Raw genomic sequence first — 26,140 nt, forward strand, 5'->3', positions numbered from 1 at the left:
CTAAGGTCAACAACAAGACGAGCGGCCTATGTCCATGATAACAAATGGCACAGTGTCAACAACATGGCGTCAGACATAATCTGCACCAGGTCTCAGAGTGGCGGCGAACGCTGGCCAGGGGGATATGAAGGCTACTGGTTTGAAAAGGTATTAGCTTCTGCAGGGGCGGGGCTCAACTGTGTCCGGCGTGCACTCCATCTCACCATAATCCTATGGGCTTGTATCTTCAACGCCTTGAAGTCCCTTTTAATTTCCTCCATCATTACAGGGACCTTCTCTGGAAAGCCGTGGTAAAGGTGACTCCCTCGCTCTTGTCACTCACACAGGCTATTTCAAAATGTCAGCTCAACAGCAGAGATTTGCCTCATTAAAGTTGCCGGGGTCCATTATATGGGACCCCTTCTCCCCGCCTGACACCCTCGATCAAGACGACTCGATGGATTGAAGGGTTTCAGCCAAGGACCACCCGTCGTCTTCATCATCATCCCTATCCCTGGGAGGCTGTTAAGACACAGTCGCACTGACCATCAAGAAAGGATTATTTTCAAGGAACTACGTCTCCTTGTACACAGCTCTGAGCTGTAGGCATTTAAGTTGCGTATTACTGCCAGCCCGAGTTTTGTTCTCGCATCCTCCAACTCAAAGACGAACCCCGGAACACCAGTGTGTGCGGCACGATCCACGCTTTAATCCCACGCTCTTATCACCTTGAGGATTTACATATGGCTTTCATAAACAGCAGAGCCTATACGCTCGCACGTAACTTTTGTCCCGCCGTGAAGCACCATCAAAATGTCCACAGCTGAGGACAATCCTAAGAACCGTGGGCTCATTCACATGGTAGACATGTTGCATCTGAACGCAAGCGTCACTTCACTACATAGCTAGCGCTCTGTCTCGCACGATACTCCAAAGAGGACAACAACAATAACAACAACCACCACTGCAGAGGCTATTTATTGAACCGAAGATTGCGTCGTGTTGATTCTGGCCATTTCGCCTTCAACGCAGTGCATGATCGATTACCTGGAAACTTTTATACCGGGCCGGCAAGCGAAGGGGAAGGTGGAGAACGTTGGTAAAAGTGGAAAAGATGGTGAAGGACACTGCTTCGTCGGACACGGCGGGTTATCCATCAGAAGTCTAATTAAAAAGTGTCAATTCATCTTTGGGTGATCCGTCCCCAATTTAATATTGTCGAGCTGTAGCAAGTAATTGAATTATAGGCGTGTGGCCGAGTGTAAAAACCTGATACCTGTCAAGAAGAGCTAAATTAATTATAGCTCAACTCACACCTATAATGAACTGCCCTCAGAAGCACATCTTAGTTGGGCTTCATTTCTCCCTCAAAGTCAAAGTGTTAACACAGCCCTGAGCAATGGCCTTTCAAAAACATTATACTGTGTCTACTATGCGTTAACACGAACAAGGACAGTCTGGAAGAACTTCGATACCAAATGAAACACTAGCAAAAATAGTGTTTATTACTTTAAAAAGAAGTTGCAATACAAATCAAATTGAATTGACTGACCACTACTGTAAGACGCATAAGCACAGAACATGGCAACCCCCCCTGCCTCCCCCCCCCAAAAAAAAAAAAAAAACATGTCCAGCGCATTGATGGCGATAATGAAAAAGTACGTAATACGTACAACACTTTTATTTTTTGATGGTCTACAATAGGCACACATACCGTACCAACATAAACTTGCCAATTTTCATTAAAAAACTATAAATAAAAATAAGATTCATTCACAAATGAGCAGTGAAGAGAACACAGATGAGGCAGCAGACATTACCAACACAATGGTAATTAAACAAAAAAAATACAAGTTTAATCCAACATGTGGGTATTGATCAAGGTGGATGTTGCAATGCTGAGGCAAGGTTAATAGAGATACCGAGAAAGATCAATTTTGTAAGCTTTTGTGTTTGTATAGGGGAGGGAGGTCTGACAATAACTATTCTGATCTGAAGACACTCATGCTCCAAGTACGGTTTGAATAGTGCTTCAGTTGGTTGAGGAGCACTTCATAATGACACACACACACATGCTGTTCAGCCCACAACACAACACAGTAGAGTGGGGTCAGCCCAATGATACAGTATGGGAGATTGATCTCTTGAGTGTGAGAGGAAAGCTGCAGAAATAGCCACAAGAATTCGGTTCACCAAAAAATAAATGACCAGCAATCACAGGGACACAAAGACGCAAATTACAACAATGAAATTGGATCATTTGCAAAATGGTCATTGCAAGGTACTCTAAGATATTGAATTGTGGATAAAAACATAATTCTTCTTTTAATCCTTTAGAAGCAATCAGATCTTAAAAAAAAAAAAAGTGTTGCATTGTATTCTGTCACTGACATGGCTGACGGTTGATGCATTGTGATGGAGCTCAAACGGCAGGTAGACCCGGGGAACCTTATACAAGTTCTCCCTCTAGTGGCCTCTAATGGAACTGCAGTGGTGTCCGTAATGAAGCGAGGTGTGCCTGCAGTCGCTTTTTTCCCTTACAGACCGAAGCGCGCCGGCGTGCGTCTGGGCGTCATAGGTGCCTCTTCCTTTCGTCCTGGGGTGAGGATTTTCACCGACCTGCAGTGTGTAACGATGCAAGGTCAGCATAGGCCTGTCAGCAGTGGCAATGGAGGACAGCCTGCTTCATTGGTTATTATACATACCCATTGACAATCAAAGCATCTCGTACAACTCCCCTTACAGATGAGGCCAGAATTAGCTCTGGCTTAAAGGCTACAATATACTTAATGCTATATGGAAAATACAGGGTTTGCAAGGATGGCCTCTTTTGCGACCCAAGCACTGCATTGGCCTTCTACTGCTGCAATGTGTGAAGGGTGCCCAGTCAAATCGTCCGCACACGCCCTTCAATACACCGCTGCCTGCTATTGGTCAACGATTACAACAGGAACGATGACATTAGTATCTGGGATCCATAAACATTTAGAGATATGTCAAATATGTGTCTTGCTCTTGGTGTCTTTAAATATGAACCAGTTCCAAGCAAGACGTGCTGACATTGTAAGGGATACTGTGCATTGGTATGACCACAAGGAGACGTAAGGAAACATTTTCGGCATTGCTGAAGCAAGAACTCACACATCAGTGACTATATTGTACCAAAATCCCCATATTGGAACAGAATTTCGACCGCCTATACGAACACGCTGTTTTGGGTAAATTTTGTGGCATGTATATAGGGGGTCTTAAGAGGCTGATAGAATGAGGCTTCAGGTGGGGGGGGGGGGAGGTTTGGGGGAGGGAGGGGGGTGTTTAGCAGTAGGCTGGAGGGGAAATTAAAAAGGTTGGGGTCTTCGCTGCAGATTGGTGGCGGGTGGGAGCCCGTAGTCTGACACCGGTGACAGTACAATCTATCATCTTTAATTACAGCAATGCCACGACACCCCAGCATCTTCCGCACCCACAAGTTGCAATTACAGCCAATCCATCTGCCCCCTCCCCCCACCACCACCACCACCGCCCCTTCCCCCGACGTCACGTAGAAACCTTCCTTTGCTACTCCTTTCTGGGACCGTTTGTTCTATCAAGACAAGAAAGCCAATTATATTATAATATGGATGGATGGTTGAATAGAATGAAAGTGGGGGGACCAGGATTTCTCAGTTTGCCTGCGTGTCTGGTGAGCAGCTCTAGAAGGACTCTGGCTTTATCAAGTGGGGGGGGGGGGGGCCTGATCCGCTGAACTCCACGGTATGGAGGTGGCCTGATGGAGACAATGTGGTGGTCATCCCCCGCCCACGCCCACACCCAACCCTCCCCCCCACCCACCTGGCCATGATGTGGCTATTCTCCGACATATCAGTCACACAAACACGGAGGGAGATAAATTGACTGATTAATTTAAAAAATGTTTTTGCTTTTTACAACCTTATTTCTCTTTCTGTGAGGCTTAAGGATGGGGTGTGAAATTATGATTTTCTTCTTTTTTTTTTTAACCAGGGGTGTAATTTGAAAATGAACGCCGCCTTCGCTGGCCACGCGGCGGTGCCGTGGTTTAAATTGCTGCAGTAATGGAGGTCAGCCAGGAGTCAATATTATTTCTTTTTGTCTCGTCTGAAGGGATCAGAGGTGAGAAAAGCTCATCATGCAGAGTGAGAGAGGAGCAGTAGAGAGAGAGCGAGGAGGAGGAGAAGGCCGGGAGAAGAGCGAGGAGAAGGCCCAGGAGGAGAGAGAGAGAAGGGCGGTGGGGAGGGGTTAAGGACATGCAGCCAGGTAAATTGAACGGTCTTAAATGTAGACGAAGAGGCGGGCCATTTTCCAAAATGGCCTTTACAGTGCGATATTCGTCCTACTGCATCTGGTCTATTATGTCAGTATCCGATACTGTAATGTACATTATACTGAGTCTTTCATTCCGTTTCCCTACGTTTGTCTCTTAAGGCCCTTTTGTAACCTCTGGTTTTACGAATAAAGCTACGTTACCGGACACTGCCGGTGTTTGTGCTCTTCTTCTCCTGCTCCTCCCGGCGCGAGCGGAGCTGCTCCTCAGCCATCGACATCTCCTCCTCCATGATGGTGATCTCCTCCTTGGCCCGCCGACGGTTCTCCTGCAAGCCCACGGAGAGGTGGAGGAGGATGAGGAGGAGGGCAGGGAAGAGGAAAAGGACAGCAAACATTACAGATTGTATATTTTCTTGCTGATTCTTGGGATTGATCAACCAACTTTCAAGGCAAGAGCAGCTTGCTTGGCATTCTCCTCCTTCTTACCCCACGGCTCTTGCCGGCGTGTTTGATGCTGTAGAACATGGGGCCCAGCTCCGCCAGCCACTCCCCATCCACTGCAGTCACACACTGCATGTACTCCTACAGGGGGGGGAACGTGCACACACATGTTTAGAGGACAGCCACAGAAACCTGTACACGTGAAATAGGTACGTTTTTGTTTTGAGGGGTGGTAAGCGGTTGTTGCGTTACCTTGGTGGTCATGACCAGCTCGTGGTAGGTGATGTAGTCGGGTGTGTAGCCCATCCCAAACAGAGAGCTGGTGGGGTGGAGGTGGCACGGCATGCCGGTCCTCACGTTGACATACTCCCCAATACCCTAAGCAAAGCAGCCACCCGTTGATTAAATACACATCGACTTGCCAGTTGGCTCAAGCTAGTGTACGACATGAAAGTGTAGTTCATGCATGTTTTTAAGGTTAAGGACAAGCCAGCACAATTTTCAGGGCTAATTGACAAAACTGGAAACTTGGGAGATGTTTGTCTGGGTTTGTGAGCACCGGCTTAAAACTGAGAACCCGGGCAACGATTGAGCACTGGACTTGCTGCCAATGATCCAGCCCTATCCAGTACCTTTAGCTTTGCCGCCTGATGGAAGTAGGCAGCGCAGATGCACTTCCTGATGATGTCCCAGTCGGAGCCGCAGGACATGAGGTTCATCTTCTGCTGCACCATGATGTCCTTCAGCTGAGAGCGCACCTCACGCACCTAATGCAGGTAACAAGGAACGATTAGTATCCAGTTAATACCTAGAGAACAACACCAAGCCTTAGAACTCAGGGATGTTTGGTTCCAGAGTGATGGGACGCAAATCCAAATCCAATAGGTGTGTTTAAATCATGTGATTTGGAGTTCCCCAGAAGAAGCTTACACCCACCATCTTGGTGCTTCTTCTGGACCAAAAGTTCAGAATAACCAAGCGACCAGTTGTTGTAATAATGTCATATGGTGAGAAAGCACAGAGGTGGCGATTTGGAATGTGCGTCACAACATTAGAAACCTTCTAATAGGTTGAGTTTGAAAAGTGACAGGCAGGCTTTAAAAAGCCTCCATCAAATTCAACAGTAGATTGCGTATATATCATGTCACGGTTAAATCCAATATCGCCTTATATAGCCTTGTTATACTTCGGCCAAACAAGATGGATGTTGTGATGTTGAATGATGTATGCAGACTCGAGGAACTTAAAGCTTAAATATTTTGAAGGGAGCAGTAATAAATAAATAGATATATAAACAAATGAGTTATTATGAAAGATAAGATTTGAGTACAGCAAAGCACTCAAAAAAGTTTACACAAATCTAGCATGCAATGTACCGTTGCCAGTACCTTTCACAAACAAAACCCTGGTTTGCATCAGAGCAAAACTCCCTTGCGCTCCACTGTTTGAACTATAGTTCATTCAGGAGCAATTCCATTGAATCTGGTGTAGGCTTTTGGAGACTTAATTGGTGATTCAGCCCCCCTTTAACATGGTTAGTAGGATTAGGTTAAAACACGAGGTGAGCAGCGAAGGATGCAGGGCGTCAGGCTGACCTTGCGCATGGCCTTGGTGTGGATGAAGTGGTCGTTGCACCAGACACTGGAGTAGTTGTTGTTCTTCCACTGAGTGTACACGTTGAGGTAGGTGAGGTGGTCGCTCTCGGGCACCGCAAACTTCTCCCTGACCTGGTCGCTCTCCTCCTCGCGACCCTGCGGGGAGAGGTCGAGCACACGGGGGGGGGTTAGAGTTCAGGTAACACGACCCTCCGTGGGGCTCCAATCAATTCTGTATTGATCATTCCTCCAAGGAGCCTCCTGGATGCCGGAAAAAGGTCACTTCTTTTCTGACGGACTGTTTGTGACATCCTCTCCGTTTGCTCAGGTGAATGGGTACTCCCAAGGGCAGTTGTGCACAACCAGTATGCTTTGAGGCACGACTAGTTGTGCCGTGACATTTTGTGGGATTTAATGCATAATGCTGACATGGCTTACTCATATAATAGGTAAAGATTTGATACATTTAGCAATTGCCTGTCAGAATTTTTATGAACCTGTATCGATGTGATAGTTATTTGACATGCTGTGGTCTGTGAAATAATTTTGAGAATTGCGAAGAACCTAGTCTATAATCCTGGATATTATGTGTGTCGCATTTTTCATAATCATGCCCTGCAATTTCATAAGGTGGTGTGCTTTAAATTTCTGGCTGGTATCATGGTGTTCCTTTGAAGGGTTGGGCACAACTGCTCTAGCACGCAACCTACACTGTTTACGAGGTAAATAGGCAAAGTGACATATTAACATGTCGTTTTTACTGGCATACAAACAAATTTGTATGCCAGTTACCAAAGTCTGGGGCCTTGGTTTATTTATTTTTTTCCCACCTTACAGTAAATTACAATCAAAGCCATAACCCCGAGTTCATGCTGAAAAATATCTTTCAATTTGACTTTGATCTAATATCAGACCCCCACTACCGTAGCCTTCACTGTCGGCAGGTGGGCTGATTAGAAGTACCTTGGGTCTGTAGAATATGGCGGGCACCGACAGCATGGAGACGATGATGAGGATGTCTGCACTGCAGCCCATGTCGCAGGACACGATCAGCATCTTGGACAGCGCCGGGTCCAGGGGGAACTCCACCATCAGACGACCCGTCGGAGTCAGGCCACCTGGGGACAACAGTGTCAAACACAACTCCCCACCAAGGCACTCTCCCACACACACACGCTTTCACATTTGATTATTTTGTCATTAAGCAGATGCCTTCATCCGAAGCAACTTGCCTTGCAGTAGGGATGTCAAAATTGCTCAAAAATGACGTTTGAATATTCCCTCAAAAAACAACAACATATAATCAAACTTTTCGAATATCTATATTTGCGCATTATATCAATGACACGCATTACATCAATAACAGGACAAAATAATACAACGAGACATAACTACTTGTATAGATAGTTTAAACATATTTGACAACATATTACCTACACAAAAATAAGTAAATGAACTAATGGCCAAGACCGCAAACCTCTCTCTCTCTCTCTCTCTACTGGTTTAAATAAACAACAACAATAAACAAATGCTGAGTACTGATCAAGAGTTTTGTGCAAGCAATTTAAGGTCCCGACTCTTGTCGCTTGACTCTTGTCTTGTAGTGTTCTGGTCGCCCACTCGCAAAGCAGACAGCTTCACCGTGGCTGCCGCGGGTGTGTGTTTTTCCACATTTTACTATTAATTTTCACCTTCAAATGTCTGTTTTTCAAAATTATTCGAATATATATTCGAATTTAGAATATTCGCTGACAGCCCTACCTTGCAGTGACACTTATTTGTTTTCATTAAAGCTGGGTTTGAACATTTATTTTGGAAAAAAACTTTCAATCATGATTGAAATCACGTTTCAATCATTTTTCTATATTATAATATAATGAACACATCAAATGCTGAAACTCCACTATCCGTACCAGGCCTGTATTAGCCAGTCCAATAATCCTGTCTGTCTACCTATCTGCGCAAAATGTACCCAAGCATTCATTGTGCATGACCAGTCTCCCAGAAGGCTAGGCAGACCTATCGGTAAAGCTAGCGAGCTATTCACGTGTTTTGAGGGAGTGACTTTGGAGGGAGGGCTGAAGGGTAGAGTGGGATATCTTGGGTTGGATACTTTCAAAATCCTGCTTACTCTGGTTTCTCCACATGGCCTACCCAAGCTTGATACCTACAGGTAGACTGCAGACATTGGGGGGTTGAACCCAGAACCTTCCTACCAGAATACCAGTCCCATGTACCACACAATGGGCCCTGCACACTGGAGTCCCCCTCGAAACGTGGAATTAACACACTAGACCAACTCACTGTACCAACACACAGGAGGCCAGGGATTCACTTCTTGCTCAATAGATGCCTGCTGCCATTGTGTAGAATCTGCTATAAGAGTTAGCATTATTGTAAGGAAAGAGTAAATTGCGGGCAATTATGCATATTTTAAATCGAGGAATAGGGATTGGGGAGACATGGCTTCAAAATAGACGTCCAATTTAAATGATGAGAAGTAGGCTTAATAGGCTTAAGGGAGGGAAGAGGAGTTGAGAGAGGAAGAGCCGACAGTTTGGCTCAGGTGGGCCTAACAGAGATAATGCGGTTAACACACCAGCCGGGGAATCATCAAAACTACCCCCACATCCTTGTAGCCCCCCAAAATCCCCCGGAATCTGGCGAGGATGAGAGCCAGTTGAGATCCCTCGGCAGCAAAATCCAACATAGGATCTGTGTTCACCAGGCAATTACTTCACTGGCTCCAGCATGACTTAAACTCTTGTTTGCATGATCTTCGCCATTCCTGGTGCTTCTTCTTTCAAGGGCAGTACTCGATTAAAACTATTTGAAATAAGATCTGCCATGGCTGCATGATTGGCGTCTCGGATGAAAGAGAATTCCACTTGAGACCCTTCTTGACAGTAGAGTACTTGGTTGAATGGAGCATGATCTGAGGATTTTTCTATAGGGAAACATTGATTGAAGGCAGTGGAACCATCATGAAAAAAATTTAAGTGTGATATTAATAAATATCACACTGCCACGGCTGGCTTCAACCATGGCAGGAGAGGTAGAGTTGATTAGGCAATACATGGGAAGGGGGAGGGTGTGGTCATGCCTGGATATGTCGTTTACACTATAGAACAAGTAAGCGGGCTGATCAAGGTAGGAAAGGAAACGGGGCTGTAAAGCATAGCTGCAGATCAGGTTCTTGGCTGAAGTGAACCTTGAAGATATGACCAGACGATGTCTTTCCATTTGGTTAGAAGAAGGGAGCTACCTCTAGATGCAACGCATACAAAAGCTTAGGAAAGGAACAAAGTAAAGGTTCAATCATTTCTGATGTCACTATAAGCCTATACTTTTTCCCCACCAGGAGCCCCACATCCGCCCACCTGTGTTGTCCAGGGCCCCCAGGATCCACAGCTGGTACATGGAGTTCAGCATGTTGTCCTCGGGGGGTGGGTCCATGAAGTGGAAGAGCAGCAGGTCCTGCACGCCCAGGGACTTGAGCAGCAGCACCACGTTGGCCAGGTTGGTCCTCTGGATCTCCGGTATGGTGGTGGTCAGCATCTCGTTTTTATAGGCGCTCTGCGTGTACAGCCTGTGCGAGAAGAGCGAGACACATGTTATTTACTGGATACATTCTGGACGGGTCACAGATTTTTTGAATGGAAACACACTTGTTTGTGTTGCCTGCAATTATGATTGTACTATAATACATGATGAGATGACTGGAGATGTTGTGGATTAGCTGGGTTTTCATTTGCCATCATGAAACTAGATAAACTTAGTGGGACTAATAAACACCGTGCCTGGATTTGGAAGGTAAACTTTGTGTGCACACTCAGAGAGACTCAGAGTAGACAGCACTCGAAAACACAGTGCAAGCCTCACATCCTCTTGAGAATCCTCCACAGCTTACTTTAATATCACAAAGAGGCTTTGTTGTAGTAATCTAAATTGTGGGCTTATTAAATATGATGTATATTATATGAGACAGGAGAGTTTGTGTGGGCCAAAGCTTTAGAAATCAATTCTTCAAGCAGAGAATATTTCACATTTAGCAAAACCAAACCGCATGGCACACAATTTTCCCTTTCTAACACACACACACACACACACACACACACACACACACACACACACACACACACACACACACACACACACACACACACACACACACACACACACACACACACACACACACACACACACACACACACACACACAAGCTGGAGTGCAAGTGAATTGGGGTGAAGATTAAAACAGATTGTTTTATATACGGGTGGATCTGCAAGTACATGGCTTTTTTTACAGCCACGCCGGCTTATTTGCAAGGCAAAAGGTGCGTTTGCATGTGTCACCATCTCTCTTTATGAGAGTAATAGCAAAGGAGGAAGAGAGCCATGCATATCCTCTTGACAGCGGGGGCTTTTTGGGCAAATTCTTCCCGCTGTAAACAAAGTTACACTGCATGAAATCCTGGGGAGATTAGGACTCTGGGGCCCTCCTCACAGACTGTCTTGAAAGCATGACCGTGTCGCACATCAGAGGTGCAAAACATCTGAGGAAAAGGCTGTGCTCTATTTGTCAAAGGATGGAAACACCACAACACCAATGGTCACAAACCTAACACATAATACACATATATGACTTAGGATTTGATTTCCTTCATTGGATGTCGAAGAGCTATGAACCGGGACTGTTCAATACACTCTGAAGGAATTGTGGAAGAGAAGTGCGAGACTACTGTAATTGCTGTCTAGTTCCACCCGTGCCCAAACAGTTGATCTGAATCATAATAAAATGAGGGAGTCTTTCAACATAAGTCAACCTCAAGCAGCATTAAAAACCATTATGAATTAAACAAAAATCCTCCCACCAAAGCTTGTCATTTCAACGTAGTAATGTTATGTAATTATTAAAAAATATCTAATTGTTGATTCATGGTGCATAATTGTATTTTACTCCCTTTGAAAATGTCATGAAAAGGGCCAGACAGTAATGTTTCAGACGTTAGCATGTGTGATGTATACAGACACACACACCTATAGCACTGCCCGGGCCCAGTCCTGCCAGCTCGACCCGATCGCTGGTTAGCGTTAGCCTGGCTAATAGGGTACACCTGCAGGGCATCCATTCCAATGCGCGGATTGAACACCTAGAGACAGACAAAAAGTCTTTCTGACAGAGGAAGGGTAACATATGCTCTATGGAAGCCAGGAGATGGTTATCATGGTACAAATCACATAGACATAGTCTTTTAAGATTTAAAGGTGGATGTTATGTGGATGGAATTTACGGCATGAAGACAAAATGAATGGAGCATTACCTTGAGTTTACAGTAGCCTGCGTCCACCACAAACATGATGCCATCCACGGTCAGCGAGGTCTCAGCAATGTTGGTGGCAACGATGCACTTTCTAACCCCATCCGGAGCCTGTAGGCATGGACAGAAATAATGCTCTTGGTTTGGGTCGGGATATGATAGATGAGGGATAGGTTGGTGAAGATTCACTGCATGCAATAATGGAACGTGCACTGGAAACTTGATTCACATAAACACTGATGTATAAATAATGGTGCATAAGGTATGGTTTACATACTGTAGCATAAACTATCAATAATTGGACTCAACTGCCGTTTTACTTTAGAATCAACATTGCTACTACTCTCAACACACACACACACACACACACACACACACACACACACACACTTGGTCAAAAGGAGGGTGGAGGCATTAAGGCACCTTCTGGAAGATCTTGGCCTGGAGGTCTGAGGGCAGCTGGGAGTAGATGGGCAGCACAGCCAGTGCAGGAGCACTGTCCAGGGCCTCCAGACGCTCCAGGATCTGGTCCGACGTCACCTGCATGAACACGGACACACACGGTCCACCACTGATCAACCAACGGTCTACTTTAGAGAACACAGATAATCTACTGGCTGGGATCAACATGCTAAGCTTGGTCGTGTTGAATGTATTTAACATAAACGTAATCTGAATTTCACAGCATGCGTCGATCCTGCCTTTAAAAATTGCTTTCAGGTATTTATCATTGTGGAGCGGCTCCCCTGTAAACACACCTCCAATTCAGCTTAGATTCGGGCAGGCAAGTTCTGGTCGGTTGATTGATACGTATGCACTTGTTCGACCAAATTCTCACTGGTCTGACAATTGTTGGTGATCCTTTGTATGGAAAAAAGCGCTTCTTAATACATTATATTCACAGAAGGCAGGGACAAATGCAGACTAATGCATTTAATTTTAGAGTGATGTGCAAGGCATGTGTCAGAATTATTTATTAATAAAAATAATGTTCAAGGCGCCGTAGTTTCCATTTTAATAATCATATGGTTTGATAACCTATAAGCCTTATAAAACAGGTCAAAACCCCCCCCCCCCGGTTTTCACAACTTTAAACTCGCCCAACATAAGAAAGACTGCTAGTCGTAACTTACTGAACATTTACTCTTCTCCAAACTGATGAAAATATGTCAGAGGTCGTCGGTACGGCAGCACTTTATTAAAAAAGGAAGCCAAAAAGTACGCAGGCATATCATCTGAAAACGTTAGCACGTTTTTTTTTTTTTTCAGATGCTCTGTCAACTTTTGTGTTTAACGCCTGATAGGCTTGAATGTGAACCTATCAGAACGGGCACCTTAGCACAAATTCCATTGGGACCCATTATATTAAACACAGAGCAAAACCTCAGATTGAATCTTCCCACGCTTGTTGTCCATCTACTACGCGACGCTGCCCAATGTGGCGATCCGTGGCTCGTCTGGTGTGCGACCCGCTCTGATCTGAAACCCACTGACGTGCTATAAACAACACTTGCGTGATGTTTGTGCTAGCAGGTAGAGTAGAGTGCACTGTGGCTGATTAAGGTAATTTAGAGATGACGTGAATATTGTTTTTTGTAGAGTTGGTCGAATTTCATTTGGCCAAGATTTTCTTTGGTTGACTACAGACCTACGTGTGTGGCATCAACGCTTAATCAGCAGGTAGTCTCGCAAATTAGAGTTTCTGAAAATATCTAAAGACACCTGCATATACAGAAAACACCTGCAAATTCAGAAAACACTTTCATCGATTACACGTGCGCTGCAAATTCCAAAACACATGCATATTCAGAAAACAGCTGCAAATTCAGAAAAACACCTGCAAACTCAGAAAACACCTGCATTGATTTCACAACACATGCGTTGCACATATTCACAACACGAGCAAATAGGGAAACAAACTGCAAGTAATGACAACGGAAATGTTTCCGGGGGGACCATAATCAATGACGGTCCCATATCCGGTTGGCGGTTCTATTCAATTACGAACGTCTTCAGTCATTGGATTGTGCTACAAGAGGTACGTGTTTCTCTTTTATTATGACAGACTTATCGATGTGCTCTGATAACAACAATTATCTGCATGGACTAATACGTTATGGGGACAATGACTTAATATGTTGAAAACACACAAAACCACGTCATCATTCATTATCAGAGAGTCGTTATCATCGACAAGTTTGTCATAAAAGAGAAACACGTACCTATTGTAGCACAATCCAATCATAGATATATATACACTGACTAGATATCGCCTGAGCTGCGCTGTTCAGTGGAACAGGCCTACGTCAATCTTGCCACGGGGTAACCACCCACATGAATGAATGAATGTCGATGGGACAGAAGTCCTTTCCCAGTCTTTTTTTTAGGAAATCTTCAATCGGGTGGGGTCAAACGTGTGTTTGTGGTAATGCTAGTAGGCCTATGTCAGAAACCAACCCGCTTGAATATTGCCTTAAAATAAGGTGTTTTAGAGTGATTTAGACCGGGAAAGGACCTCTGCCCCGTCGACGTTCATTCATTCAGGTGGGTGGTTACCCCGCGGCATTGTTGACACATGCTTAGAAGCCGAATGCGATATCTAGTCAGTAGCTGTGTTCGAAATCCTTCCCTATTCCCTATATAGTGTTTATGATATAGTGAACTATATAGGGAACGAACAAACGAGAATTCAGACACTACGCTGAACATTTCTGAACGTCATTTGTGTCAGTAAATGCGCCCGCATTGGATTGTAGTATATGGGAGTAACATGTAGGGAACATCGTATGTTCACTCAAATTTTTTGTATTTTATAGCTATAGTGAATGAAATTAACCACTGAGAATTCGAACAGCACTACAAAATGGCGAGCACCCTATATAGTGCACTATATCCATGATAGGGAACAATTTCGAACACATATATAGTATATATATCTATGCAATCCAATGACTGAAGACGTTCGTAATTGAATAGAACCGCCAACCGGATATGGGACCGTCACTGATTATGGTCCCCCCGGAAACATTTCCGTTGTCATTACTTGCAGTTTGTTTCCCTATTTGCTCGTGTTGTGAACGCATGTGTTGCGAAATCAATGCAGGTTTTTTCTGAGTTTGCAGGTGTTTTTCTGAATTTGCAGGTGTTTTCTGTATATGCAGGTGTTGTGGCATTTGCATGTATTGTGACCCTTCTCGGCCACCATAAAAGTCAGAATTTAAATATAGCATTTTAATCTCTTTTGTTTCGACCAATCATGGTGCTGGAGGCAGGGATCTGTCAATGGCGAACACAAACTCACTCAGCAGTATTAAACTGTAAAAATAAGTGTGTTAGGGTTTCAAATCAATACCTTGTAGACTGGCCACTGTAGAAATACACTTATTTAAATCCCCTTCCTTAAGCCAGGTTGTCCTCAGTAGAAGATCTCTAATGAGGAAACAAGGTATACAGAAGTGCACAGAGCCACAGAGCATGGGGATCCGCCCAGAAGTTCTGCTTTAACCAACAGAACCGGCTGCTAATCATATCAGCCAATCCGAGGTTCCGTGTGTAATGTGTTGCACCTGTAGAGACAGTAATCCCAAACCAATGCAATCCATGTACAAGTGGTGTTCTGGTTCAGCCCTTCCTTAAGAATAGTGGCAGCAGAGTGGAAGCAGTGAGTGCTCACCTCAATGTCCTCCTGACCAGGCATGAAGATGAGGATGTCTCCCACCATCCCACTCAGGTGGACCTGCAGGGCTTGTTTCACCGCTGCCTCCACATAGTCCTCTTGAGGAGTCTGCACAAAAAAAACAATACACAAAATATGATTCTATGTATATTTTTGGTCGTGCTATAAATGTGAATCGTACTCCGCTTGCTTTCGGCATAAGAAATCACATGACAATGACCAAGATTCAAAGGAGTCCTCTGAACAGCTAGACGGGCCTAACCATCATCACAGATCGATGTATATGTTGGTATCTAAAATAACATATACAGAAGATATATATTTGGTACATCTTGCTCTGCATTTAGTTTAGGTTTACAGAAATTAAATTCTTTGAGGAAACTTTGAGGACATTATACAAAATAAAAATGAAACACTAATATAGGAACTGGACTGGCATTATATTATTTATGCGTTTAGGAATATATAACGGAACATCCACGATAGCACCAATCGATGTGCTGAGGTTAAACAGACGTACCTTGCTGAACAGGACGTCCACTGGAAAGGTTCTACCTGGAATGTGAAATATGGGAACGTTGCCAAAGAATGCTGCAAATTTATCTGAGTCCATGGTGGCAGAGGTGACGATGAGCTTCAAGTCTGACCGCCTCGCGACCACCTTTAAAAAGGATAGAACAGAGAGGAAGCCCAGAATTGTATGAACAAAAGCTATCAAATAGCTCTCATAGGAAAGAAAGACATATCATTTGTTTGATTTTTCTGTTTTGTTGTGTGATACACTCTGCACTCATTGTAAAATAATTTATGATGGGGTGGGTTATTGTATTATAAACTAGAAGAATACTTCACTAGCTGCAGCACTAGCTGCAGCACTAGGAGCATTTGACCACCACTAGCTGCAGCACTAGAAGCATTTGACCCACTAGCTGCAGCACTAGAAGCATTTGACCCATCACTAGTTGCAGCACTAGGAGCATTTGACAATCACTAGCTGCAGCATTAGAAGCATTTAACCCATCACTAGCTGCAGCACTTGGTAGGGCTGAACGATTAATCAAATTCAAATCACGATGTAATAGAACGCGATATGCAAATCTCAATGGTTAAAAAAAAAAAAAGAAAAAAAGGTGATTTGTAACCGTTACTGATTTTTTATTTTATTTTATAATTCAATAGTTAAATAAAGATGTTATAATATCAATTCATCTCAACACATTGGCCTGGCCTAAAGGAAAGAACATTTTATATGTTGACTGCTCCCAATATTGTGTTGGTCATACTAAAGAATGATTTATGGCCTTTTTAGTGAATAATACAGAACATAAGGAACTTAATACATTTTAAAAATTGCATATTAAATCGCAATCGCAATATTGATCAAAATTGATTGATCGATTATTTCCCCAAATCGTTCAGCCCTAGCACTTGGTCCATTTGACCATCACTAGCTGCAGTACTAGGAGCAGTGACCAGGGATTAACTCCAGGTCTACTGCTGCTGCCTTGGTCAAGTGCACAGGCAAGAGTAGGAACCCAACATGTATCACGTTGTATTCAAAGTTTACATTTCACAAAATTCTCACAAAATTCAAAATTCTCAAGGAAACAAAAAGGATGTGGGGCGGATTTCCCCTCCCACAAAAAAAAAGTGGGGAAGGGAGCTGTATATACCGGTATGCATATATTTTCGATGCAAAACATCAACTGACTAATTAACTAATAAATATAAAAAGAACCAGAAGTGGTAAGCCACAGGGTCTGACCTCGCGGAGCAGGCCAAAGAGCACGTCAGTGTTGAGCGAGCGCTCGTGGGCCTCGTCCATGATGACGGCACTGTAGTGATCCAGGTCCGACTCCCTCAGAGACTCCCTTAGCAGGATGCCGTCGGTCATGTACTTGATCACCGTCTTCTCAGACGTGCAGTCCTCGAAGCGGATCGCATAGCCCACCTGCAGGGCAACGGGAGAAACACCTTCAGTTTTAGCCTCAATGATTGCGGTTGTTTGGTTGAAAGGCCGAACATACCGAAAGTATGGTGTGCCAGATTGCTTACGTTTGAGTAGAACCAGTGTGGGTTCATTTCTGATTAGATGACATGAAATATTATATGCACATGGTCCCATGGCTGTCAGCATCGTATCACATGGTTTTGCCGTCCCATAAGCAGACAATGCTATTTTGAATGTGTCCACTTGGTGTCAGTGTTGAACTACAAAATATATACTTAATTAAAAAGACATAATAATATATAGACAATAAAACCGAAAATAAATAGATTTAGTGTGGCTGCGCCTGCCACAATATAAAAACAATACCAGTAGCACTATGGTCTAGTAATAAGGCATTGTGTAAACTAGTTAAATTCTGTTTTTTTTGTCCACTAACGCCGTAGGTGAATTGATTCCAAATTAAGAACTAATACATTTCCATTAATAATTTGTGGTTTGTGGTGACAGCGCACTAACTGTAAATGCTCTTTGGCAGAATCGATACAACAAAGTAACTATGACCATTGATATTGGTAACGGATGTTTAAGTGAAGCCAAGAGAATTTTTGTAGTAAATCAGTCTCACTACATAGAATAACTAATAATCGTACACAGACTCTGCATATACACACAGACCATGTTGTATAAGGACACTCCTGTATTCCGTTCTGTAAATCAGTCAACACCTAAAAACTGACACATACTAATCCTTCGAAATCCATCCCCCCACAAAGTGCATTTCTGATATTGTGTGCAATCTCTCAAGTGAGCGTTTTGTATATCTTGCTGATTGTATGCTTTTCTTGCATTTTGAGTGTGGTCAAAATGAACAACTGCCACCGGTCAAAGGCAGATAGATTTGACCATTAAAAAAGTTACATGAAAATGATTGCAGGTGAAAAGACAAAATTCTAAAAGCCAATGTGTGCGTGTAAATCTGATAACCAAGAAGATTGCCCATATCATCTGAACCATCACTGAAACAGTCAAAACACGTGCTGTTGGAATAACAGGGCTTCTTCCATTCCAGACCCATTGGAAAACAGGGAACCCAACATGATGTTGTATACTAGCACTAGTCCAAGTCCTTACCTCCGCGCCTAGGTTGCTGGATGTCTCCTCGCTGACTCTCTTGGCCACGCTCATGGCAGCCACCCTGCGGGGCTGGGTGCAGCCCACCATACCGTAGCTGGTGTAGCCGTCCTCGTGCAGATACTGGGTCAGTTGCGTGGTCTTGCCACTCCCCGTCTCCCCTACCACGATCACGATGCTGTTGTCCCTGCAGAGATCAAATGCGAAAGTGAGTGAGTGAGTTGGACCGTACCCCAGAACCAACCATGCGTGTGTCAATCATCAATCTTTGTCATTCCAGTCATTATTATCCATTGTTGTTAATTCATTATGTTTAATATTGATTAGAGTTTTCTTTTTACTACACTACACTACACTTTACTACAAAATTGTTGGCGAGTTGCCACTGAGGATCTTCCCAGTACGGACCTTGCGGCCATGGGCATGCGTCTAGTGGAACAGCCACATTCTAGTTTAAATAACTACATGCCTGCAACCTCACCAGGGATCCCAATTATCTATCAAATTTGCCATTTGTGCCGTTTTTATTATATCTCTGTACGTAGCAAGAGACAAAAGAATTAAAGGAAAACTGGTAACGGCTATGATCAGTTGTTCCTCCACGGTCGCTCTGAGATTGAGTCATCTGACGTGACTTCCTGCCCCAGCGTCAAAGTGCATCACTGGAAACCATCGGAAATCTGTAGTCGCTTTGGCACGTTTGTCTGTGTAGCTACCCACCGGTGTGAATGTACCATAAGACATTATACTACTTACCCTTTGTCATGTGGATATCCTGTGGATGTCATCAAAATAACTGTCACAGCCATTATCGATCCACCAACATGCAGCCGGTTTTCAATATTACCTGATGATATTTAGAAGTTGTTGTCTGACAGCAAAGATGGGCAGGTACTGCCTCTGCTCCAACAGGGTCTTATTCTTGGCAAATTGACTGCTCGCCTCGCTTTTGTCCTTCATGTGATCTGCAAATTTCTGCTCGGCTCTGCAAAGACACAACATGGACACAACCCCAACAGCATTGAACAACATGACGTGTGTAGACATCCATCCAGACAGCTACAGTTAAAGAACTTTTTAAGACATAAAAGAAAAAAAGAAGTATGTACGAGAGTACAAGTTTTGGCTTACCTGTAGTCTACCTTGCCGTCCTCGCCTACTGGCTTGCCTTCTGCAGTCCCATCACCCTCCTCAGTCTTCTTGACGCCCATGATGTCTCCCAGCTTGGTTCCAGCCAGCTCCCAGTGCTTATGCTGCGCCTGGAGACCAAAACACACTTTTAGACATTTTGCCTCCCTAGGACTGACAAATGTATAAAGACCAGCACATCACACCCAGTGCAGTGCATTTCATCTTCAAATGTTCACAATAAATGATGCGGTGCGTTGTTAATACTGCAAGATGTAAAGGTATTTTTTCTGCACATAGCCCACTTTTAGATGACCAATTTGTTCAACTTGACATCGGCATCGTTTTTAAAGAGCATTTCCTCTTATGTTAATAAAATGAACAAAGATGCCTCGTGTTTAGTAACAGATGCTCTCATTTGATCTTTCTTGCCTTCTTGCGTTCCTTCTGCTCACGATGTTTACGGACAAGCTGGCTGCCCTTACGAGAGATGATGGCCATGTCAGATGTAGGGTCTTTTACAGGGATAACCGGTTCCGGCTGAAACACACAAGAATCAATACAGATTTATAAGTCAGCATTTTGAAAACATCCAAGCCATCATTGTCAATGATCTACCTTAACACTCTTCTGAAACCGCACATTTCAATTACATTGTAGTGTTTTCTCCAATAATTTACAGTTTACTATTTAATATATACTAAACATATACTGCATTTCAAAATGGCATGCCGTTATGTTCATATTGTTTGGATTAAGTTTCCTCTGTGCATAGACTATAGTGCCACCATTACAATACATTCACCTTTTTCCAAATTCCGATTATGAATTTGAATGCCAAATACGCATAAAAAAAACTTACTGACTGTACATGAATTCTACCTAAAAAAGCCTATGACAATGTAAACACATTTTGGATTCTGCTAGTTCACTTTTTCAATATATAATGCTTTCCGGTCAGAGATTAATAAAAAGCCTTCAAAAGTATGAATAAACTTGTATTCTAAACACAAGCGTACCTGCTTGGTGAACACTATTCTCCCATCCAAGAAGGGGGGGACCAGGTTATGGACAAGCAAGTGAACTTTGGCGGCATTGTCTTCCTCAAAGTCGTCATCCACCTCCAGCCTCTGTACCACCCCGCTGGTCAGCATGCGATTCGTCTCCCATCGCTCGTTATCCTGACAGGGCAGACACACTGAGATTAGATTGAACTTTCAAATATCTAAGTACAATGAAATTGGATCTCTGCATTTACCCATCACAGGAAGCATAAGGAGCAGTGGGGACATAGTCCAGGTTTACCCCTTGCAGGAATAATTAGCCCAATATAGAAACTGTCGCACCCGGAGGAACCGCACATGAGCACGGGGAGATCATAGAAACCGCACACGCAGGTCCCAGTTGAGTTTGAACCAATGTTCTTCTGGCTGTGAGGCAACAGTGCCAACCTTGTGCCACTCCAAGGAATAACATGACACAGGCACTCTGACAAATGCCCCAATTGCTGCACAGTTCTCTTTAAATTGGTGACGAACAAACATTCAAACTACTACCCAGAGTAATCTATAACACAAAACTGTTTTTGTTTGAGTAGTTTCGGCTTCTCTTATAGGCATATTGGTAGTGTTTACAATGTTCTTAATAACAATTTAAAAAGTGCAGTAGGTAAGATTGAGGAACTATTATTTTAGTGTAATTTGATAGAAAAGGTGTTCGCCATGATGAAAGCCATCCGCCAGCCATTAGTGAGAGAAATGTGCTGTGAGAATATCCATTTTTTTAGTTGACCTGCTGCTCATGCTGTGTATGAGCCAATTTATGTTTTAGACCACTCCCGGCTATTTTCTGCCATGATTGATTTGGGGAATCCATCCTCCCTCTCAATTCCAGGTGCGGGAAATGCAACCCTTATCAATGGTGGGGAAACGAAGGAAGGGAGGAGGGATGGGATGTTGTTGTTGCTCTTTTCTGCTTTCTCTTTGTTTACAACTCTTGCATCGACCTAAAGCACATGATTCAGATTTACCATAACAAACCAATGGATCTAGTAAGCTTCACTCTGGGGGGCAATGAACACCACTACCTTGCTGTTATAATTAGATTATGTGTTGTGGCAACCCGCTCCCCACCAGATGGAACCGTGGGCTAGTGGTGGACGGGGTGTACCACCGCCATCCACTAGCCGGCGGCAGTAAGCACATCTTCACTCAACGCAATCAGCCTGATGGAGAACACCTGGCCAGAGGGGGGAAACGACCGGGCGGACATCTTAAAAGCCGACCAGGAACTCAGCCCAGGGAGAGGCAGAGACGACGACCCAGCAGAAGGCCGACGACACATCCGACTCGAGTCTCACGGAGGCCATAGTCTAGTTGATGTATTACCTGTTATCTCTCATACCTGTGAATAAACGCTAAATCTGGCTTTATTGGAAACCTCTGCGTGGTACTTCCCGTGAGATCTCTAGACTCTTGTGGACCGGGTTACCACATAGTAGATGTGTAGATTATTTGTCCCTGCAATCACAGCTTTTCATTCATACTCTGTTGTCGTAGGTGATAGGCGACAAGGTGACAGCCGTGTACCCATTGGTGGTTACCTCATTGATCTGCCGTCGCTGGGCAGATATTCGCTTCTGCGTCTGCTTCTGGAGGATCTGCTCCCTCTTCTTCACATAATCCTCAGAGGTAGCAGTCAGAGGGTTGTGGAACTCGTCGTAGCCTTCGTCCATCATGTACCAGTCTCGGTCGGCTTGCTACAAATACATGATTTCAATAGTGAGATAATTATATACAACAGAGCTTAAATGGACCCAGAGGGAAAATTTTATTATTGACCCCCTTACCTTCTGGTCTTCCTCCCATTGTTCCTTTTCAGATTCATTGTCAAACATGATTCCTTCCTGTCCCTCTCCTTTTTTCCCTGGAACAAAGATAGAGAGGCTGTCAGACCGATTCAAACCTACAGGTACACATAAATAACATTTTGGGTTTGTTGGAGTATACCTTTTCCTTGAGACAGACGAGGTGTAGAGCCTAAATGCTTCCTATCATTGGCCCACTCGTTATACTTGTAGGAGGGGGTTGGCAGTGGTGTGTCGTCGGGGTAACGACCTCTGACCGATCTATGGAGAGAAAGCAGGACGTATTAATGACAGGACCGATAATGTTTTGATAATGTAGCATTTAAATCATGTCTACCCCGCCCGTATATATCGTTTACATTCATTTTCGCACGTACATAAACTGTTATACCCTTATTGTGTATGAAGACTTAATTTTGGTATAGCCTTTGTAGTTGTATTTTGTTAACTTTAATTCCATTACTGTCCTGTACTTTTAGCTGCGACACCAACATTTCCATCTGGGATTAATACAATTTTCTCGTATTTATTGTAATGCAAAACACTGAAAAATAAAACAAAATTGGTGGACAGCGATAAAGACGGTAACGGTAGATAAGCTATAACATATGTGGAGGAAAGCGTTGGGTGGTGGGTTACCTTTCCCTTCGCTCGCTGTCCCTGACAGAGCGCTGGCTGCGCTCTGAGCGGTCGGAACCCTCTCTGTTGGAAGGGGCGGGGGACGGAGACTCCCACTGGGAAGAGTGCTTTGAGCTGGAGTAACCACTGTCGTCTTCCTCCCAGTTGGACCGGGATGGTGTGAAGGAATCTTAATGTGCAAGAGGTAAAGCATGATGTTATTTCAGAAGCTATTGGTTTTATCACATGCTGAATGTTGTAGAAAGTGGAAATTCAAGGACGTTATATATGTACAGGCTACTCTAATCCATGGATTTATCCCACAGATGAGGTTGAACGGACACATGATACTGTATTATGTCTGTGGAAAATGATCTGGACCGGAGCATGGGATTCAGGAAGGAAAAGAGACAACTCAAAGACAACAGGGCTTTCCACTGCACAATGCTACCGTTACAATGGCATCCGGATAAAGAAATCAGATTAGACAAAATAAAGTACCTCTTGGACGTTGTTTGGGTGTGGGTGGCTCGTCCCTCTTACTGCCTCGGCTGAGACGGTCAGACCAGCCCTCTCTCTGGGAGCGTTCGCTCCTCTCTCCACGCTCTGAGCGGCCACTGCTGCTCCCATGACTGTGGCTACGCTCTCGGTCATCTGAAATAGGAAATAACATTCACAATTGACCCCAGGATTAATAAAAGTACTAATAAAGCACAAAAAAAAAAGACATTTACCATCCAACAACTTTCTTTCTACTGCATATCACCTTTAAAACATGAAGAAAAAAGAAAAGAAAAACACAGCTGTACAAATAAATAATGCAATGGGGGTGGGGGGGGGGTGTGTCTATCACCTCGTTCATTCCGTCTGTCCAGGTGTTTGTCTTTTCCCCTCTCTCGTTCATGTTCATGTTCTTGTTCACTGTTTTTGTCCTCTTTGGAGGAAGCATGGACTCCATGTTCACGTCTATCTTTCTCCCTCTGCAGGTGTTTCTGGCGGAACTCTTCACTCACACCACCAGGGTTGGATGGTGTTTCAGATCCGGTCACGCGATACTTCCGAATGCTGATGGAATAAGACGGTAACAATTTATTTATATCATATAGCTTCTTTGCAAGAAAAGTGATTTATTTTATTTAAAAAGTGAAGATCAGACTAAATGTTGTGCAAAACATTGACTTTAAAGTTTAACGGTCTTGTTGTGGACTTAAACACTAGCCATAAAAAGTTAGTTACATTCTAATTGGGGTGTTTCTAACCCAGAATGTAGGGAAAAGCATGTTCTTCTACCTCATTGGTATCTATATAATCAATGTAAATACAGCCATAAATGACAATTCATTACTGTTCATTAGTACACCTGTAACTGCAGATGTACGGAGTATATGCAACATTGACATGTTATATGTTTGAGCAGTACCATTATATCTTGGATATTAAGGCATGGTAATAGTGATATTTCACTATTACAACTAAATTATGTGGGAAAAGTGTGTTATACGGAATGGGTATTTGAGTGCAGGCTCCTACCCCTCTTTCTTTATACTAGTCTCCTTGTTATCTTCTTCATCGTCAGATCCGGAATCACTTTTCCCTTCTTCCCAGTCTGTGTAGGAGGAAACCTTGGATTTTTTATTCGTCCTGTCATCGCCGGCTGAATCGAATGACTCCTTGCCCTCGCGCTCTTTTCTCTTCTGAGCTGCTAGAAGATCCAGGCCCAGAAGAGAGGTGCGTGGAGTGGGGGCCCGGAAAACATGAGGCTCGGCTGCCGCACTCTTCTTCTTTATGATCAGTCCGCCAACTTGAGCCGTTAAATCACTGCCTTCAAGCCTATGCATCGACACATCATCATCCATTTTCTGATGAAAAAAATAATGCCGTGTGTCATTAATGCATTCATACAATTTTAGCCTCATCTACTTGGTGAATCTGAATCTTGTTTTGGGAGCCTGCGTGAAAGGCGAAAATGAATTTCACTGTAAAATATAACGATACCTAGCTCTATAGAACTGGCCGCATATTATGTAATTTCTACATTATTATGAAACATAATGTGAGGTATTTAAAACCTAATAACATGTAAGACGAGGACCATTTCCATACCTCTATCGGTTAGCTAACTCCGAATAGCAGGACCGATTAGCAGGCGGCTGTTGTGATTAGCGCCTGTTAGCGGTCCACGCAGTTGCATAAACGTCCGGATCCCAATTCCGACAGCTGGTCAATAATATATTACAAATTAAATACAATAAAATGTGAGCATGAGATTAAATCAGTATATTACATAAGAAAATGGGTCGCACATAGCACGTATATGTTTACATTCACTACGGCTGCCATTGCAATCCCAGAATTCAATGATTTTGTTCTTCTTCGTCTACTCTGAGGTTTTCTGTTCTACCATATAAGCGCACTACCCCCACCTATCGGGATATGGAACCTCGGACGTTTTACTCTCTTCTAGATTAGTTATACGTTCAATATAAAAAACACTACTTTCTGAATCCCAATCGAATATACTAACCATAGTTCCAGTGGTCAGAGTTGCCAAAATCGTATAAACATTACTTGATAAATTGTTGCTCAATCTCCAATGAGATTAATTATACTATACTTATTTAAAAAAAATTTGTGTTTGCAGATATTTGAATCTGACATGATGGGTGTGAAACACACACACACACACACACACACACACACACACACACACACACACACACACACACACACACACTCAACTTTATTCAAACACAGGAAGGTCCAAAAAATAAAATATATAAAACAATACAAAACATTTGAGAAGGATGCAGATGAGGCATCAACAATTATAATACAAACACATTTAAAACACATACAAGCGTCCAATGTTTCCAGAAGCAAGATGAGTACCTGTCACTCAGGGAAACATCAGTTAGAGACACAACAATCGTGTTTAAAGACCCAGTCAATCTGCACATGAATCTATACATAAAATTTCTCAGAACAGCATTAAAAGTGGGCACATTGTTTGTCACGAACATTTCACTGGCACTACACAATTCTCAGAGCATCATTATATGCCACTTGAAGTTTTTTTCATTTTTGCTTTACTATAATTACACCACAGGTGGGCAGTATACAGTGGAGTGCAGTATGTTTTGAAGAGCGATAT

The 26,140-nt window shown here is 43.5% G+C and overlaps 1 protein-coding gene across 1 annotated transcript; it reads right to left on the reverse strand.

Annotated features, from left to right (window-relative positions):
* Positions 1 to 1,614: 1,614 nt before the first annotated feature.
* dhx38 (DEAH (Asp-Glu-Ala-His) box polypeptide 38) lies at positions 1,615 to 25,321 on the reverse strand. The gene is made up of 27 exons (XM_084476636.1): positions 25,093 to 25,321; positions 24,520 to 24,848; positions 23,843 to 24,054; positions 23,491 to 23,643; positions 23,011 to 23,179; positions 22,514 to 22,632; positions 22,354 to 22,430; positions 22,108 to 22,263; positions 20,525 to 20,686; positions 19,938 to 20,045; positions 19,509 to 19,636; positions 19,225 to 19,362; positions 18,378 to 18,564; positions 17,061 to 17,246; positions 15,816 to 15,956; positions 15,293 to 15,403; positions 12,043 to 12,159; positions 11,623 to 11,730; positions 11,339 to 11,451; positions 9,680 to 9,888; positions 7,263 to 7,417; positions 6,300 to 6,455; positions 5,337 to 5,471; positions 4,957 to 5,082; positions 4,750 to 4,845; positions 4,465 to 4,589; positions 1,615 to 2,598 (listed from the first exon to the last, which is right to left on the reverse strand). Exons 2-27 carry the CDS (start codon positions 24,843 to 24,845, stop codon positions 2,517 to 2,519), a joined length of 3,795 nt encoding a protein of 1,264 aa, XP_084332762.1. The 5' UTR covers positions 24,846 to 24,848; positions 25,093 to 25,321; the 3' UTR covers positions 1,615 to 2,516.
* Positions 25,322 to 26,140: the final 819 nt, after the last annotated feature.

The sequence above is a fragment of the Micromesistius poutassou genome, assembly GCF_964030765.1.
Source record: "Micromesistius poutassou genome assembly, chromosome: 12".
Lineage (NCBI taxonomy): Eukaryota > Metazoa > Chordata > Actinopteri > Gadiformes > Gadidae > Micromesistius > Micromesistius poutassou.